The sequence below is a fragment of the Nymphalis io genome, chromosome Z (genome assembly GCF_905147045.1).
Source record: "Nymphalis io chromosome Z, ilAglIoxx1.1, whole genome shotgun sequence".
In the NCBI taxonomy this organism is placed as follows: Eukaryota; Metazoa; Arthropoda; class Insecta; order Lepidoptera; family Nymphalidae; genus Nymphalis; species Nymphalis io.
The window spans coordinates 9802524-9823439 of NC_065918.1; the positions used below are offsets into that span (position 1 = coordinate 9802524).

The 20916-nt window shown below is 29.5% G+C and overlaps 1 protein-coding gene across 3 annotated transcripts; it reads right to left on the reverse strand.

Annotated features, from left to right (window-relative positions):
- Window positions 1-144: 144 nt before the first annotated feature.
- LOC126780393 (solute carrier family 66 member 3) lies at window positions 145-3161 on the reverse strand. 3 transcript variants are annotated; one of them, XM_050504860.1, is made up of 5 exons: window positions 2955-3161; window positions 2548-2716; window positions 1887-1932; window positions 1512-1632; window positions 145-1305 (listed from the first exon to the last, which is right to left on the reverse strand). In XM_050504860.1, the coding sequence occupies exons 2-5, from the start codon at window positions 2709-2711 to the stop codon at window positions 1112-1114; spliced, it is 525 nt and encodes a 174-aa protein (XP_050360817.1). In that variant the 5' UTR covers window positions 2712-2716; window positions 2955-3161; the 3' UTR covers window positions 145-1111. The 3 variants fall into 3 exon arrangements, with proteins under 3 accessions (XP_050360817.1, XP_050360816.1, XP_050360815.1); XM_050504859.1 differs by having other exon boundaries at window positions 1887-2112; window positions 2955-3158; XM_050504858.1 differs by lacking the exon at window positions 2955-3161 and having other exon boundaries at window positions 1887-2112; window positions 2548-2932.
- Between the last annotated feature and the right edge of the window lie 17755 nt (window positions 3162-20916).

Here is a 20916-nt window from a genome sequence, read left to right on the forward strand (position 1 = left end):
AGTGTGAAAAGGCAAATATAAAATGAATCTTGTCACTTAATAGTTGATAATAAAGAACACAAATGTTAATAAGGAAGTAATAAACCTCTTGTTACTATATTTCATTTATTAAATATTCGATTTTAAATTTAACAATGTGTGAAAATTATATATAGTATATAATTGTATATTATAATTAATTAACTATTACATATTTAACAAGCAAGCCTCACTTGGCACTTTAAAAATATATATTTTTAGTGCATATTATAATTCTACATATGACTACATATTCACTAAACATATTCAGCTTCTTAACAATTTTCTGAGCTTAAAACCAATAGTTACTATATTTTTACTAAGGTATTATTGCTTTTGAGATTCATTTTTGTGTGGTTACAACAAATCGAGTTGCTATTACTTAACTTATTACAATTGACTAGGCACTTATTATTTTGTTAACAGGAAACATTTTTATATAAAATAACTATAAATATCACAACATGTCTTTTCAAATGGTATGTAGTCATTATTTGTCAATTTTAAAGATGAAATATGGATTGCATTAAAGTAAATTCCTCTGCTTGACGAAAGGCTGCACATTTATTAGAGAAAAACATGAAAGCGAAATTGAGCGCTTAAATTGTGCTTTAATTTATTATCTGAATCAGTTATTTTAAATATGATATACTGTATTAAATAATTATTGTGTTTTAAATAATTTCCAGTACTTGAACTAGATCAATATTGACTAGACACTATAACACAAAATTCAAAACAATTTTTCACTTCATACTATGTTTTTGATGCCTTTTGATTTGAACATTAAACAAGCATCCATCAATGTAAAGATAAAAATATTGTGTTCCAATAAGGTAATATAGGAAGTGAGATCGAAAATACATTTTTTACTAATAAAGGAAACCATAAACAACAGCTGCAATACTCTACATATCTAAATTTGTAGCCATAAAATATTTTAAGCAAAATTTAATATATATCTAACTTTCTAATAAGCTAGTGGCTTGACAAGCATTTAGATTGATCAGTATAAAAATTATAAAAATTTTAAGCATATTAAGCTAGTTTCCAAAATATGACTAATATGTTGATTAGATGTTTTATCCATAATTCATTCATTACGGTGATGATTTTTGTTGGCAGATGAACTTCGTCTTCGTCTTTGTTTTTGTACTTTAAGTTTTGATGTATATCTTTGATAGTAAAATGCTGTAGCTAGAACTCCAGCGCTCAATATTGTAGATACCAAAAAATTAATCATTAATTTGGTATCAGCCGAGTCAACATACACAGTAAAGAGTCGTGCTAAAAAGATAAACAAATTTACATTTATTTTATTATGTTACATACTTATTAGATACAATAAAACATTTTTTTTAAATAATTTCAAACAAAACAAGCTGTCTTGTGCTATATTTTAATAATGTATTTTTTCTGCAGTGTAAATATTTGTATTTATTATATATATATTATTTATTGTATATATATTATTGTATAATTATTATCCTTACATATATTTGTTAAAACAGAAATAATCCATGTAGTCAATGAGACAGCATCTGCATTAGCTGCCTTGATAATTCCATAAATGTAGGTAACCTTGGCAGAACCACTCAAAGGAGTACAAAGAGGCTAAAAAATTAAAAAGACCATGATCATATAAGAAACTGAACTTCTTGCATTTTAATGATTTTCAAACAAAATTGATGATATGATGATATTGATATGATAGACCTAATCAAAATAGGTATGAATTACCTTAATTAAAAAGAAATACAATGATATAAATTATTTTGATTGTGCTGGTTTGTGTTCATGTTTCTAATTTACTCTTAATAAAATAGTCAAATAAACTTATAAGTATAGTAAAAAATAATTATATTTACCACTAAATAGGATAATATTTCTCTTGGTAATATCTCAAAAACAAAGCTGAAAATTGAAGCAAAATAGGCTACTATTACAAATGGGACTATTGGAGTTGATAAATATCCTTTAAATTTTAATACATAGTACAACATCACATAAACTTGCAGCAGTATAATAGGATATTCCAAATAAGTCATTACACTGTATTGATTTGTGTAATTGTAAAGAGTTACTATTGTAAACCTGCAAAATGCATTCAATTAAAAATTAAAGTAAAAGTAAGTAATTGTATCATAATTATCTAAATTATAGAACATAAAACTATCTTAAGAACAATATTTTGGAATTTTATAAAATAGAAATGGTTAAATTTTCATGTATTTATTGATTATACAAAAAAGGAACTCATGGAAATATTTAATATTGCTTACATTGTTGTAGTTTTGAATTAGAATGTTACTGAAAAATTTAAATTTATCAAGTGATTTTAATTCATATTTTCTGATGAAAGTATTAAAACAGACATGATATTTGCAAACTCCTTAGTTTCTTAAATAATGTAATCTAATATAGATGGCCAGTATTTAATGAAAATCTCTTGAGTATAATTCAAAATTTTTGTTACATTCTCTAAATATGTCCATAGAGCAGTTTAAAAAGAAAACAAATAAAACAAACCCTGTAATTTCCATCAACATTGCCTGCATATATATCCCATCGGCAGATTGTTTCTTTCGTATGTATAAAATTTGAGGCACTTTTAGAAATAAACATGATAAAACAGTTAACAAACTAATCGCGTTTGCTAATATTTGTACAAGCTGCGTATCCATGGTGAACATATCGCCTTAAATCGAAATATTTAATATGAAAAGATAGCATCAATTCACAAGGTTAAATATGTAATTGGGATGCGAATTGTTCTAAATAGATGTTGGCAAGTTGGCAGGGGTCTGAAGAGCGCTCAATTATCCCGCCACTGAGCTTTGACAATTGACAAGGTCACTCTAATGTTATTTATCATTATATACATAAATAAAAATCTAATGTATTTTAAATTATAAGACTGAAATTTTCAAACATACTTGATTAGGTTAAGTTAGCTGCATAAATTTCTTGTTTTGCTATTTACTCAAGTGTGTTGTGTATAAAAATTAACGAATAATAATTTGTCTCTGATATTTTTTGCAGTCACAATAGAATATCTAATTGGTAATTATGTTTTGAATTCATATTTAACAAACAAGAAGAAATATAGAAATTCATAATAATTTAACAAAAATATTTTTCAGTTCAAGTTGGTATATATATATAATTATATATTATTTTGTATCAACGTCAATTGTCAAAATTTAAATGTCAATACGCAAGTCAAACTCAAAACAAAAATGGTAAAGTTGCCACACATAATTAGTAGGTAGTGCAAATAACTTCTTAAAATATCTTCATTATATTTAAAAATAGCTCAAATAACGTAACATTCATATTAATATAATCACCAAGTAGTCCTTTTAAATTTACACACAAAAAAAATCGTTTTGGCTTACTGGTATCCTATATCGTGGCCACATTATTATTTTTTTATAATAAGATAACAAGCTCAACAATAAATGTATCGAATATGTGTAATTGAAAAACTTTTGTAGAAAACTATTTTTGTAATGTGGTAATAATATTTCACATAATTTATATTGATACGTATAATCCAGATGTAGTAAAAATTGATTTTTGAATTTTTTTGCAAAACTGACACTATTCTACAATCATGACGATTAGTTTGTGAGCTAGTTAATGATTTTTACAAATGTTATTCATATAATTTATTGCATATAATAAAGTTTACAACCTATTAACATAAGAGCTTGATGTAAGAAAAACGTTTTGAGTCAAACATCTGTCAAAATTGTAAAAACCAGATTAAAAATATAGATTATTTTTAACGAATTTGAAAAAATGACAGATTCTCCTCCAGCAATATTTAATAATAATTCGTATCACATCTAATATTATATATTACAATGTGACTAAGTCTTACAAAATATTTTTTCGTAAATTGATAGAACATAACCGTAAATCAACATCCGTCCTTCTACTGACAGTAGCTTTTCAAAGAATAACGTTGGATGTTATTATATGTTGGTGTTGCCTCCATAGTAAACTGAAGCATGTGATTTTTTTTACAAAACCAGACATTTATTACTTTTAGTCTATTCCAATTTATAAAGGTTCATTTGTCCTAGATGTATGTAAAATTTCAATACAATATGTATTGTATTAAAACTGTAAAAAATATTTCAAATGGCTGCCCTGTAAAGTTTGTAAAATGTCACATCCGTCACTATTCTACGATCATGGACGTTTATTTTATTATCGCCCTGCTAATGATACTACGTAAACCTATAGATACATCTTCCATATCTATAGAATAAAACAATGTTGCGGACATTTTTGTAGAATTTAGTGATGTATTTCCATTAAAATTTTGATGTTAACTATATTAAATTATTTTTATCAGTAAAAAAATAAATATTAAATAAAATTATAAACAGTGAACAAGTTTAGAAATGCATAAATGAGTTATTACTCAGTTATCACCTCGGTGTACAAACCGATGATGATTGAAATAATTACCATTACAATTTATGGCAATTGCTAAAAATTACCTGTATTATGAACTGAAATTTTATTTGATGAGTCATTCAATTAACATTACTGCCATATGAAAAATATTGTATAAGGTTCTAGAGCGCTTTTACGCCATCTATTTTGTGACCTAAATTCATAGAAATGGATTCAAGGTAGTGTCGGTTCAAGCCCTATGATGGCGCTAGTCTGCTTATATTGTGCGGTTTAATAATAATTATTATTAAGGAAATAACATAACAAAATATGTAAAAGACAAACATGCAGAATATACATACAAGCTTCAAAACGCATAGCAAAATATATACAAATGCATAGCATTTCCCCTTTTAATCGTAATTCCGATCCTCTGGGCGAAAAATGAACCAGTTAGTCGCTTAGTTGATAATAAGTACTCATTAAAAAAAACAGATTTACGTTTTAGTTTTAAAAGAACACAACTTCCTGTGAATGTATCGTTTGCAGTCACAATAAAAGCACAGGGAAAGACATTCAAGTATGTTGGAACAGGCTTAAAGAAATCATACAATTGTATGTTGCCCTAAAGATATCACGCACCTATCTTTAGGGCAACATTAGTATTTACTAATATTAGTATTTATGGCAATAATAGTATTTACTAATATCCCATGAAAATAAAAGTAGAAATGTTGTATATACTGAAATATTATAACTCTATCCTTAGTAATTTTTGATGTTATCGCGGGTAAACCGCGGACACAAGTACTAGAATAAATCTGCCCTTAAGGTTAAACAACAAAATCACCAAACCTTTTTCACTGTGCAGGGAGTGAACTCTTGTTAATTATAGGAACGCGACTTTCGCGACGCTCTTTGAAACAAATGTACAAATTATAACGACACTTTTTGACGACAGCGTGATGGCCTGATTAATTAGAAAAATATGGCAATGAGAAGTGCTCGTGTTTCGCTCATTTTTGGGTACCCAATTTTAAATTGCCCCAAAACTAATTAATGCGGTCTCGTTTTTGTTGTAGATATGTGTGTATCCTTTTAATGTTTATATTATTACAGTCAATGTCGCCTATTTCGCAAGTTAGTTGGTAAAGAATAGTTTTACTGACAGACCTGGAACAGTAACCACTTTTTTTCACAGTTCCACAAATAAAGACAAGCACAACGAGAAAAGCGAAGATATATTTTTAAAATAATTTTTGAAAGTCAAGTGTTCGCCTTCAACCTAAAACATTGGCACTGCAATATATAAACCACTTTTTACGTCGTCAATGGGTCACTTACTGCTTGATTCTTAAAAAAATAAGAAGAAGTTAAATTCGTTTTGCCTGTAATTGCACTGACATACATATGTACTCATGACTCACCGTTCTAACTAGGTCACAGCAATACACAGTATTGATGTTTGGCTATAAAATAATTGATGAAAGGGTGTTAACCACCAAGACATTGTTATTATTAGCCAAGTCTATATCAAGCCATTTCGGATCCCTATGAGTGGCCAAGTAAGGAAAAGTGGCTAAAAAGTATGATCGATATATGCTAAGTTAAAATACTCTAATAGTATCACAAAAATTAGAATATAATGACATATTATTTATTTTGTAGAATATAATTGTTGTAGAATTTAAAAGGGGTTGATAATAATAAATCACGACAGTTTTAATTGCAGATGAGAACGGATGTATAGTTCTTAATATAAGTAATTATGCCTTGTAAATATAGGGTCAGCTTTAGTTTAGTATTAGTTTGAAACGAACAATATAATTTCTTCAAATTAGGGATCAACCTCGGATTGAGAAATAATAAACTGAAAACTCATACGCACCTTCATTTGGCGTTTAAAAGTTGTCTCAAAATCTCATGTCTGCGTCGTTCAAGGTTCAATAGCTCCAATGATGATAACATTTGACTAATTTTATTTTAAACATTTTTTCCTCTCTCGTCGCCTGCTGTACGCCGGACGAGTTTCCCCAACGCAATAGGGATGTTAGTATACCAAAATCACAAGAATATGTATGTTTGTAGAAGAGGCAGAAGAGATGTTTTACTGAGAAAATATTCTTTAGAAGTTTGTACAATACTTAATATAAAGGTGATTATTTCATATTATTTTTATTTATACAAAAATACAAAAAAATTTATTTATACAAAGTCACTTAAAATTAAATTTTTAATCAATTTTTCGGACCATATTACATCTAATATACCTACTACGAAGGCGAAAAACGCTTTTAATCGGAGTATTAGAAAAATTAAAGTAGGTACATGTATTCTTAAAAGTAGTGGAATGCTGGGATTTTGTTCAAAAGCCACGGAGCCCTTAGAGTTGAATCCAGTTGGCAAAACCGATAATCCGGATCAGACAGAGTTCGACGGAAATAAAGACGCTTTAAACATGAATAATTTCAGAAAATATTCAGCAACATATAAACCGTTTAAACAATCAAATGTCAAAAGATACTATGTTTAAGACAGCTTCGAAAAATATGAGCAAACTCAATGATATTCGAGACGAAGGGATCTGGCTCGTTATACTTCATACAGCGGGTTTTTTACTGTGTTAGTTTCTAGTTAATACTAAAGTATTAAGTATAACAAATAGACTAATGTTAAGAGAAGAAAGTGACTTTGGTGACGAAAAATGATATGTTTTCGGTGCGATAAAATGGGTTATATTATACGAAAAATTTAAATTACTTATGAGCATTACCTTACAAAATAATTTAGGTTATAAAATAATGAAATAAAGACATTAATGCTTTATCAGCTTCTATTTAAACAAAGGGTTATGGTTTGTGTTGCGTCTAAGCACATGAATAAATATGTTAATACTTTCGAAGAGTATGAATGGGTATAAATGAAAATGCACGATGCAGGACGATATAATCTCACTTATTATTTATTATGAATTACACTTATTCTGAATTGTCAACCGTACTGTTCACACACTTATTGCACTTAATAGCTACCTCACTTTGTATACAACCGAATAGAGGTTCGGCTTACGATGCGGGTAGTAGTAAAATATTGCCTCCAAATGAGCTGGCAGGGCAATATATGCTTTAATCCCCCTACCGGAGGCTTCTGGTAGTAGGAATGGTGGCATGGCTATGAATGGCTTGCTTGGCTTCGCGGTTGTATGGCTAGTTGTCATTGGCTGAGGCAGTGTTAAAAACTGATTAACCCTATGAACATTGTTATAATAAATTAACCAATTATAAAGGCAATAGGTGGCATCTAAGTCATATGGACCACCATGTTAAGTGGTCACCAATGTTCATTGACATTGGCGTTGTAAGAAATGTTAACTATCGCTTACATCGCCAATCACATCATGGACATGATGTCCCTTGTGCCTGTAGTTATACTGGCTCATTCGCCCTTCAAACCCGGAACAATCTACATATTGCTGCTACAAATAACATACTAAATATTCCTGTTTGACGATAGAATATGTGATGAAAATGATACCTACATACGACTGGAACATACGAAATCTTTGCGTCGGTTACTTCGCAGCCACAACGTTACAATATAAAATAAATAAAAATAAATAATTATAATAAAATTTCATTTCACTTATTTATAATATTAGTGTAGATAAATAATTATATTTTGTTATAGGAACAAGCTACCTAGCCGTGGGGTCGCCCTGTTCTTATTTGTTTGTTTGTCCTTCTATCCCATTCTCTTCTATTCTATTCTATGGCTACAGTTTTTTTTCGACTTCCGCTTTCTCTGAAACAAAGCTAAGTATTATTTTGTTATTATTGTGTTAGGTTAATTGTAATCGGTTGGATAAATCTTTAAAATTCTCAAAATCTGTTAATTTAGTTAAATTAAAAACAATCGTAATAAGATATTTTTTATTGCGGTAAAATGTAGCCTAAATTTTAAGTATGACCTCTAGAACCGCATTCAATTCCATTGTAGATTTTACGTGATCAGGATACATACTTACAGAGCGACAGACAAAAATTCTAAAAACTATTGTTTTGGCTTTGGTTTTGGTTTAATACCCTATTAGTTTTTTTCAAATATCTTCAATATAAAGACTAAAAAATATATATAGCTAAATATATATATATAGATATATCGATGAAAGGAAATGCTATAAAATAAAATGAAACATTTTATATCTGGTGTATAATGTTAAGTGATTATAATGAAGCTTTGAGTTAAAGGTAAACAAATATATATATATATATATATATATATATATATATATATATATATATATATATATATACGAGTAGCTGCATAAACCTCTTACAACTTAAAAACTCTTGTTATTAACGAAATGACATCACGCAGGGTTAAAATATAATTATTTATAGACTAATTATTTTGTAAATTATAGATACATATTAGATACATACGTCATTACGACGGGTAGTCGTTTCTGACTTCGACTACGAAGTAAGCCCGTAACTACATAAGTTTTCAACTCAATTAAGTTGTTACGAGTATATCTCTCTTTTATAGGCATCACGTAGGTGACCGAGCTATAATTAAGAAGCTTAAGACGCAAAACCTTATTTGAATACAAAATTAAAGCCAAAATATTGGAGCTGTCGCCGAAATACAAGAAAAATATAAAGTTTACAAAATACAAGAATTACTCATTTTAAATTATGGGGCAAATAATATTATGTTGTAATTAAGGTCGGTAACCACTTTTATATTTAAAAATGGGATAAAAATAATGACAAATTTGGGTTCATTCAATTGTGACGAATGAATACATTTTTATCTATACTAATATTATAAAGAGGTAAAGTTTGTGAGGTTGTAGGGGGTAATCTCTGAATCGATTTTGAAAATTATTTTACCAATATAAAGCCATGATGAGCCATGTGAGTGTCATAGGCTATATATTAACCTGAAAAATAAAAAGACTTTTTAGTCGGATTTGCAAAGTAAGTCGGAGAAAAACGGTCGAACGAAAACGTTTCTTACGAACACTGCCTTAACGATGAGAGATATATGATTAAATTCTAGAAAAAAGTTATAGAGCTTGATAATACCTACAAAATAGTTGGCAACAGCATATTGTCTACCTTTTATATTTAAGTCACAAAAAGTAGTTTTTATAATAAAAAATATTTTTAATCGTTAGGTCATGTTTATTGGTCATATTATCATCAATTATGAATTATTATCAGAATAAGTAAACTTAGCGTCTCAAGTGTTTGAGACTTTTCTCTTTTACTGCATATAATTTGGACAAATGGTGATATTTCTAGTAGACGGTTTTTTCATATATAACAGATACTGATCTATTCAGAAACAAAATGCTTTATCACTGAGAAAATGTTATTTAGGTAAAATTCGTTTTTACAGTATATTTTTGGTTGCATAGTTGAAGAGATAATTTAAAATATCAAATACGTGAGACACTTTTATTAATGTTTGGCCAACGCGACTTTTGGCAGTCAGGAAATAAATCGTAGCATTCAGTACTAACCGAACCACAATCATAATTTCATCACAAGTAAAAATTTTTACCGTCCAACTAAGTGGACACGAATCAGCTAGTGTATTATATTTTATTAATCCTTACGAAAATAACTAACATATTAATTTTAAGCACAACATAATATAACTATAATGCTTTGCAATTCGAACTAATATTTAAAAAAAAAATAGAGAATCAAAAGCTATCTAAATATGCAATGCGCTAAAAGAACTTTTTGGTTGCAGCATATTTGAAACAAATATTTGTTTGCCACGTGATGTCTGGAAACTGTCAAAGCAAACACAGGCCCTCACTCCGATAATCCGATAGAACGGCAATTCGACACGACCAAATGGAATTCAAACGTAGTAACCACGGCTTTGCGTGATTTCTGAGCCATGGGTAAGCACTGACAACTTCCGCACTCCTGGATGCTACTGAGAATTTCATTTACATATATCATGTAGTTAAATGAGTGAATTAAAGAAATGGAAATTGTCTAAACATATCTGTGGTCACCGGTACGTATTTGTGCGGTAAAATTTTAATATAAGTTATGCTGGCTAAGTTTGTATCTACCATACTGTAATTTTAGTATCGAAAGTAATGTCACAAGACTAAATGGACAGTGGCTCACACTCCCCTCACTTTGTTCTACTGCAAAACATCAATACCATTACCTACTCTATATTGCTGTGTCAGCTCAGTCCTTCAAACAGACTTGAAGGACTGAGCTTATTAAATAAGAACTTTTTAGCACAAAATACAAAATACTCTAAAGATGATTAGTTAAACTTCTGTTTTCTCTTAGAAAGATATCAAACATCCAGATTATCATAACATGTTAGGTAATTACTTCTGCTCATATTTTTTGAGTCTGAATAGGTAGTATTATTTTTATAAAATAGTTAGGCGGCAAATGAGGCACTTGACGGTAAGTGATTACCACCATCCATAGACATCGGTGCCATAAGAAATGTTAACCAATCCTTAGTGATGACTAGTGCTCCAAAGACCTAGAGAACTAGAGTGTTATTTCCCTAATTTATCGTGTAGCCCACTGTTCCTTCCAATCGGAACAAAACAATATTAAGTATTACTGTTTGTTCATAGCGATCTTAATGGAGCTGGGTCTATACCGAGTCACAGCAAAAATTGTATTTTATAATTTGAAAATAAGTATTAGTACTCAGTATAACATAAGTAAAAATAATAATTATTTATTTTTTTATATCAAAATACAGTACAGTAATAGCCTGTAAATGTCCCACTGCTGGGCTAAGGCCTCCTCTCCCTTTTTGAGGAGAAGGTTTGGAGCTTATTCCACCACGCTGCTCCAGTGCGGGTTGGTAGAATATCAAAATGCAAATTGGATTTTTTTTTATTTGATATTGTAATAACGAAACGATAAAATTAGTCTAGCGTACCTGAAATAATTCAAGTCGTCCTTGATTACCATGTAGAATGTATTTTTGATTGATTCTCTTTGGTATCTCTATATGTAACGTGTTTTTATTATTTATGGTTTGGCGTTTTGTATAAAACTCTTCGGGCTTACAACTGAAAAACTGCCTGTTTTTAAAACCCATAAACTAAGGTTAACATATTATACTTTTGCAAAAATGAGGAGGCAACTGTCACTTTGATCGATGTTTAGTGAAACTCCAATTAACTTGTTTTACTGTATGAAAAGTGGAGGTGCATATTTGTTATTTCCCCAAGGAGTAACGCTGAAACTTAGCCATGCAACGTCATATGCTTAATAAACGGTGAACGCAGTTTATAGATAGTGTTTTGTTTTATTAACAAAGAGCATAATAAAATTTAACCAATCTGAGAACGATAAATTATTAATATTTCTTTATTTTTTTGAAGGCATTGAACTTAACTAAATATTTTAAATATGAAATCGTGTTTGTTGATTTGCCCTTCTTCCACGCGACAAAAGACCAATGAATTGATGAGCTTTTATGCATAAAGCTAGTTTATGGTCTAGACAGTGATATAAGCAGATTTTTGGCTAAAAGGTGCACGATTCCTTAAGGATAGATCTGTAACCTAATTTTTTAATTTTGTATTTTATGATAAGACTAGCTGTTGCTCGAGGCTACACTCGCGCATAAGGATAAGAAAACAATAAATGGTTGTAAAGAAGTATGTTATTTTAAAGCATGAAATGTCATTCTGATATACAATGCAGTAAATAAGGAAGCGCCTAAATATTTTTTATTCGAAAATACTCAGATTTAACAAAACTATTTTACTTGCTGAAATCTTTATTTGTCTATATATATTTATACATATATAATGACTTATCCTGACTGATTCATCTAAACCACATTATAAATGACCCGCATTGATTTTAGTAAGGACTGTTCTCACATGGAAAGTTGTTATGTTGCATGCTCCAGAGTGAGCTTTGCGAGAGAAAACACCGCAAATGTCATTTACAAAGAGGTAATTCAATTATTATTTGTGAATAAAGTTTTCAATGAGTTAATTAGTTTCGTTTAATCTGAGTTTTTAGAATAAAAAAAATATTTGTTCGCTTTCTCATTTACATCATTAACTATATTCAACGGCGTGGATAGATGATCGGGGCATTTGAGCTACAGCATCGTAGATCAGAAGATATGTATAAAAAATATATTTTTGTTCCTTTAGGGCACTATAAAATATATTAAGTCAAACTACAGGTATTCACAGTAAGTTCACTGATGATTATTAAAATAATAATAATCAATCTAAAAGTCAAAAAGCACCCCTTAATGTACTTTTTTCTAATTTAAAATCACAGACTCGTATAGGTACAACAATTTATCGTTTACTTTGAATTACGCAAGAGTGAAATCGCTGGCAATAGGTAGTTCTTATAATAATGAAATTATATTAAATGGTTCTAGGTTTGAACTATTTGTAAATTGTATTATTCAATTTAGATTGAAAGAGTTTTTTTTTTTATTTACTTGCCACATAAAAACGACCACAAACAAAAAAACAACACAGCTATAAGCTGCTTCGTTCTAATAACACAAAGAGATAAGTTTACTTATTTATTTTCTGCAATTTACATAAAACCTATTTATCCGATTGTTATAAAGTTATCAGATTATCTTTTTTTATAACGTCAGAAAATGTTAACGAGTATCGGAACAAACTTATGTCTGGTTAATAATATATTCTAAAGACAAGCTTTTATATCATAATTTTGTTATATTATAAAATAATATATTGTAACAAAATGATGAGTTTGGGTTTTTTCATACTTTATTTAACCTTTTTAGAGCATTGAAATAAAATTAATGTATTTGTCTTATCTCTCTATTTGTTTCAATTAATGCATAATTGTTGTCCGATTTCCCGTTTATTTACTACTAACTTAGTTATTTGTCTCGTCGATCATGATAGTCTCACAGAAGGAAACTACGGCTCTCCACGCCCATTCTCTGTGGAGCATCGCTGACACGATTGCTCGCAGGGAGAGGTCTAGTCCGACATGGTAGACAAGGAACTGCCTTTCCAAGTTCTATGCGAGGCTCGCCTACAGCTTTTGCTGGGCGGATAAGAAATAAAACCCTACCTTACCCGTTTCCTTCCCTAGGGCTTGGGTATATTTCTGAGGGTTTCCACTGCATGATAAAAAGTAAAATAGAACAGATAAAACATTAAAAATAACCCGGGATTATTTCCTTATTTTATACATGCAAAATCTGGACGGGTAGGTAATATAGCGGCGAGATGTACATCTAACCAAAGCCTAATTGTTTGTTATGTAAATAATAAGTTCGATAATGTAGAGTTAAATGATGTGGTTATATATCCGAATCCTCGTAATAATCTCGTTTAGGTTCAAAATCATAATTATTTTGATCAAATCATGCATACATTCATTCAAAACAAACATTCGTATTTAATATTTGGAGATTTATCATAGATAGAGCCAGATAAACCCACATACTCTTTGGTTAAGTACCAAGTGTTATAAGCACTTAGCCATATCGACTTATCAACGCTTCCTTTAATATTTCTGGAATCTTATAAAAATCTTGCGAATAAGTGCTTTTTTACAGTTTATGTATAGTTGGATATGTGTTAATAAATAAATAAATCATCACACGATTTATTAATATTAAAAATACCTAACTCCCTATTAAATTAATAGATCATAAGAACAGTTTAAGAGAAAACCGACTTTTTTTTATCTTTGTGTTAAATAAGGAATGCTAATTCCCACCGCAAAGCAACCTAATTTAATTGCAGATTATATTTTTAGGCGAATGCTGTTTTAACCCGTAGATATCAAGAGTCGATGAAATTAAACTATTTTTAAGCGCATCCGTCGTCAGTCTAGTACATAATCAAGCGAATGACGGCGAGGAACCAGCCACTAGCATAAACCTACCAAGGCGGATGCCGTCAGTCAAATGGAGCACCGTAAAATCTGTCAAATCCTGTAGTCTACATTTCGTGTCGACTCTGCATATAGGCGAGACTATCATGCTGATTATGATAACTATGTATTACTCATATCATACTCCTAAAGATAAAATTGTTGTTTGTTTTTATAGGTAATATATGTATGTAACATAATAGTAACCTTTTACATATCTACTATCTTACCTAAAGATATAACTAGCGCTAGGTCCCATTCAATATTTAAACGTAAGCTCAAAAATATATATAGAACAAGTTTTTTTATAATTTAGTTATGTGCTTCTGACGATGTATGGTTGTAATTGTTATAATTATTACAATATTATTGTAATCAAATTACCAGCAATATTAGTATTTTCTTTGAATTTTAATTAGTATCGGAATTATAAAATATGTTTTATATAGCGCGTAAGAGGTATGTATAATTCTATAGTATTAATTCCTCGTACTGATTTAATTATTCTAATCGATTACTTTGCCCCATTTGCTAGTTATTTTGTATTTTTTTCTTATATCATGAAAATTTACGATGGGAATATAATAAATTGAACAAATTTATGCGATGTCAGGGGCGATTAGACTCTAAACATAAAAAAAAACATTACCCGACAGACAGATCAATTAAGTCTAAGCGTGTGCGATAAAAACCTTAAACAAGTATGGGGTCTTTCATTGCTATGTATTTGTTAAGTATATAAAGTAAAGTAACTGTATAAATGCTATAGTAATTTTTTGTAAAATTTCCTAGAAAGTATTTAAGCTTCGAATGTCACAGTTTTTAAGAAAGGAAAAAATGGGTCTTTATTACAGTACACCTTTGTTTAGAGAGGTATTGTTAAGAAGCCAATAAAATACAAGTCCTTTTTATAAAAAACGACTCATAAAATGTGGCGAGTCATACTCCCTCAAAGTAAATAAATATCAATTTCAAAGAAGAAAATATATTTTAGTCCAAACAAATACTTTATAATAATTTTATAATAACGGTGACAACATACAAGTAACAATTAATAGTGTTTAAATACACAATATTATGTATATACCAGCTGTGATCCGTGGTTTCATCTTCGTTAAGTTTTACTCATATCTAATTAACAGCTTATCTTTTTGGTTAAAAGTAATTACGTAAAGTTGTAAATCCTTAAATCAGAATATAATAGAAGAATACTGGCAGTTTGTGAGATTCACACGAACATACTGTTTGAAATTATATAAAAAATAATATATAAAAATATATGTTCTTAACATGTTTTTTCTTGTAAGTACATGAGATGATTGACAAAATTTCGTGCAGTTATCTTGTTAATATCTTATTATAAACGGTCTTTACAATAACTTTTCGTTACAAATAATTAAGCACCACAAATACTCACTTTTACCCAACCATTAGTACCGTGGTTATTAATTAACTAATAAAAGATCTTTCAAAGAAACTGGTCCACACTTGGTGACCCAAGAGATGGCGCTTACTTAGCCCAAAGATTGAATTTAGCAATTCAAAGAAGGTATATTAGTCGGCGTGCTTTTTCTATAACATGTAATGTAATGTCTGTATTCTTTGTTTTTAATTTGTTTTTTTTTTTTAATTGAGACATAAAACTAAATAATAAAATATAATATTTCGATAACATTATAATTTTCACAATGTAATTTAAAATTTATTCGAATACAATCTTTACAAAGATATAAAATTGAAATAACAACTTGCGACATAAATATACAACATTACGTGACATTACTTACAAAGTAATACTTAAAACAAGGTGATTTTTCGATTTTTAAAATAAATATAATATATTTAAAAAAGAACGTTCTTTGGTAAATAAAACAAAAGTCGAATAAGATAGTACCGATTTCGTTCAGGAAACAACAAAGGTAGACGTTATTTAATTATTATTATCAGGTAAAAGTATTTCGTGAAGTTTTACCAGATTGAAGGTACAATTAATATATATGAATTATAACTTTAATTGAACGTTGTCATGTTAAGAACAACAAAGTATTGATTTATTTATCCAACACTTTATCTTACGTAACAGGGAAAAAATATATATAAAAAATGTCATTAGTAAATTGAGTACATATAAAAGGTGTTGTTATCCCTTGAAGAGATTCCAGCACACAAGAGGAGAAAATAATTTACACAAATAAATAAGAGGTAGACGGACACGTAAAATTAAGACGACAATATCATGTTTTAAGTTTTTTTTTTAAAGTGTTGGTTAATTCGGCTTGTATGTGTGATGGTAAATGGTCACCATCGCACATAGACGCTGTAAGATATATTGACCATTCCGTACATAGTCAATGCGCTACCAACCTTGGAAACTAAGAAGTAATGTCCCTTGTGCCGGTATTTACACTTGCTTACTCACCCTTTAAGCCGAAACAACAGCACTAAGTATTACTTTGGCGGTTAAATGATGAGTGGTTGGTACCATATCCAGCTTGCTTAAAGATAATTTTGTTTTGAAATCGACGAGAGAATACGCTACACTGGTGGTTTCACTGATGAAATTGGAGTTGCTAAGGATATTAAATAATAGACAATATGAATAATGTAAGACAATAATAAGGCAGACACGATTGTAACTTAATTTAATAAGAAAATACAACTAATACGGGAAAATAAAAAAATTAAGACATGATAAATTGAAAAAAATCATACCGAATATACAAAAGTTGAAAAGTCGAAAAAGTAAATATTAATTACAAACCGATTTGTAGTTAATATTTACTTTTGTGTCAGCAACAGAGTTTTCATATACTGCTTAATTTGTGCTTATAATTTGTTCTTGGTACATAATATAGTAAACAAAGTTGCAAATATCGGATTAAATGTTGTCATATGTTTATCCAACGGCACAATCGCAGCGAGTTGGAATCAGCTCTAAACCTTTTCTTTGAAGGTAGCTCAGTAGCTTACCGGTTCTTATTCCTATAGAAAATAATAAATAAACGTACAAATATTCCGACTTAAAATACTATAGTAATCTCACTAACGATGTCTCCGTCCTTGTAGGTACAGTCAGGTATAACTTAATCAAGTGCAGACATGAATATGCGCTTCACTGCACCGACAACAGTATACGCTCCGTCTGATATAAAATCAATACCGAAGAAACTAATATATATAATATATTAAATATAAAAGGCGCGATTTGTTTAGACATTATTAGAAGTTACGAGATGATTTATTCAATATTTTGAAGAATTTTGATATCTACTTTTTAATGGTGGTGATAATAGCTAACCTTACAAAAGGGAAAAGTAAGCATTGATCGCTTTGTTAAGTTTTGTTCTAATCGTTACTAAAATATTCTCTATCAAATATCGGATTATTATATTGCAATGTAAAAAATAATAATCCAATTGAGCATTTTGCAAAAAAAAAAAGCAATAAATTAAGCCTAGAACCTTCTAGTAAGAGTAATACCTTCTAACTATATTATATGAATGTTGCTTAATAGTATTTTCTGTTTAAAGCTAAGGAGGTAAACAGCAAAATTGTTAACCATTTATTTCATTTTGTAATGGTAAATCCAATACAAAGTGAAAAATTAAATATCGTATGTAAACTAAATTCTATTTTTTAGTGTTGTGACTGATCAAAAACAAAAGCATAATATGTCAATCTGTATTTTGTATTTGATTATGCCTTTCGGGATTTTTGTATATAAACTCTTTCATTTAAATTTTATACTGATAAGAAGGTTTCGACGTTCACTACAGGTTCCTGTCGAGACGAGATGATTATGGATAAAATGTTGACAGCGCTTTGTATTAATTATCATATTATAGTTAAAAGAACTATTCATTCATATTCTATAAGCATATCCTAAAGAACAATTTGTAAAACATGTACAAGACGAAAATCCATTTAAATACATAATATATAATTGTATATACTTAGATAACCGTCTGAGCGTGAGCGGTTTAGTTTCATTATTTCCTTAAAAACATTATATCCATTTAAAAGTCAAACAAACATTACTGTTTTTTCAAGTTTTTCTTTTGTTTCAAATTATAAATTATTGTCATAGCAATATAATATTATTCAGTTAAGTAATTGTATTATTTTCAACTTATTCTCAAAAAATAAAATAAAAATCGTAACATAATATACTAAACTTAGTACAACGAAAAATACAAAACTGTGTCGGAGTTGATTTGCATAGATATATGAAACAAGTATGGAAGTGCCGGGATAGTTATCGCCTCTTTGTGTTTTTGATCTTCAAACAGCTTACGTCATGTAGCCGGCTGGCAGTCGCCGACCAAAGCCTGAAATTCGTGTAGATAACTGCGCAGAAACTTATTTTACCCAACAGCGCATTGTCCCTATATCCTTTACCCTCCCTCCGAGCCCTAGCAACTGTCGGCACCAACCATAAAAAAGCCGAGATTAAAATGAATAAATCAAAAAGGCGGTAGATTAATAAATGAGACTTATTAAGCGCACACTGTTTTTGAATACTTTTTGATACTAGGATTTTTTATAGTAGTAATGTGGTGTCTTTAAAGCACTAGTGTGTTTTTTTGTATTTGTGTATTTTTGTGATTATAAAAAAATCGTGTAAAGAAAGTGACAAAAAACATATGTTTAATGAAATTTATTAATGTATTAAATATATTACATGCCTAATTGTTTTTGAAAAAGTGAAACTGAAGTTAAAATAACTACGAACTTTGATGCCGCCATATGTTTAAATTTTAGTACGAGTACCAACATGTTGACAGTAAGATATATTTTGATTATTAAATGTTGTGATATTTATGTTATAGACCAAAATATATATGTAATATTTTTTTTATTAAAACTTAAATTTTGATGGTCATAAAACATGTTAATTTTATTTTATTTCTAATTTATATTTAATTAAAATGTCTATTGAGCGCATATGGTTGCGATAATTTAAGCTCTTTTTAAGGCTATGCAATCTTTTATTTAAATATTAAATCTGTATGTAATCTAAAATGGTTCGAATATTCATCGAAAAAGTAATCGGGCAATAATAATTTAACATTAAGGAGAAAATACGATAGAAATAAAAGTGGACACCAATAAAAACTCTATTATCAGAAAATTTATTCTAAGACCGTATGATAAACTTGTTATTTATTTATCATTCTCTTATTATTCCATTTATTTATTTTTGTTAAATTAAATTTTAGAGAGTAATTTTAATATAATTAGCGTTAATTTTATAAAACGTAGGTGGAGGATCAGACTGGAAATTATTTTATTTTATATAAAATAAAATCGATAAGAATATTTAAAGCTAGCCCCTGTTCCCTATTTAGCTATCGTGGGTGTTTCTATTTTAGAAAACGTTTAAATATTTTATGAAGAATAAGTTTTTCGATGAACTTGTTTTTCGAAACTAACTTTGATTACATATTCATACCATCTCTTTGTGTTATAGAGTATGTATAATAATGTAGAGATCAGGAGATAAAGCTTCTAAAGCTTAAAAATGTCAGTTTGTTATTATTAAAGCGTTTTGTTCTAACCTCGCACGGCCTTTAAGCGTGAGGCCGTGGACACATGTCTACGGTGCGGCACAGGTTGCCGTGTAACGACACGGCGCCGCTACCGGCAGACGGCGCGGTGCAAAGAAAATATTGAGCAAATTCATACCTTTTTTTATGAACCATGATGGATTTAATTTTAAGAGGAAATATGAAGCGCTAAAAATATGTGGTGATGACATATTTTACGAATATTTTAGAATGTCCATATCAAGTTTTGAAGAACTACTAACCACCACTAATACAAAAGCAATACGTGTTTAGAAAATCTGTTGAGCAAACATAAACACGTTAGTTTATGTTTGCTCAACAGATTTTCTACAGGTGCACAGGACACAGCACCGTGCCGGAGCACGGCGTCGTGCACGGTAGCGGCCAGTGGCCGGTGCCGCACCGTAGACATGTGTCCACGGCCTACCGACCTACTTTTCCCTTTAAGGAATTATAAATAAATTGTAATAAACATTATTTATCACGCTATAATACAATAAAAATACTCTTTATTGCATATCAATTATCTTTGACATGAAATATAGATAAGAAATATGTACAACGGACGTCCTTATCGCTAAGACTTCTAGGCAACCTTAATGTATTGGAAAGAAAGGTAGTGGTGTACATGAAATAAACAAACATACTTATACTTATGTATAATTAAATATCAACTACCTTAATAATAAATGAACAGTAAAATATTTACTATATTTTATTGTTAGCCTTAATAATCTAATTAAATTATCGAATTACGAAACATACTGCTCTAAAGAGCAAAGTAATGGGGTTTTATTAAGGTCTTAAATGGAGCAAGTGATTGTGCACTCCTTGCTTCTAAAGGAAGAGAGTTGTACGAACAAATATAATGAACACTAAGGTTATTTTAATGTTAAGACGGATGAGGAGGGATTACTAAAAGTAAATTATCTTCGGTACGAAGTACACAGTACATATACTAAATAATAAATTGTACACCTAAAAATAATGTAAAAGAAATAAAAAAAAAT

What these genes read in the sequence shown, in the direction of transcription:
- LOC126780393 (XM_050504859.1), bottom strand. Translation starts at nt 2,711, where the DNA reads ATGTTCACCATGGATACGCAGCTTGTACAAATATTAGCAAACGCGATT. An exon ending in ATGTTGATGGAAATTACAGG is followed by an intron (nt 2,113 to 2,547) that starts GTTTGTTTTATT and finishes TGCATTTTGCAG; the next exon opens with GTTTACAATAGTAACTCTTT. An exon ending in AAATATTATCCTATTTAGTG is followed by an intron (nt 1,633 to 1,886) that starts GTAAATATAATT and finishes TTAATTTTTTAG; the next exon opens with CCTCTTTGTACTCCTTTGAG.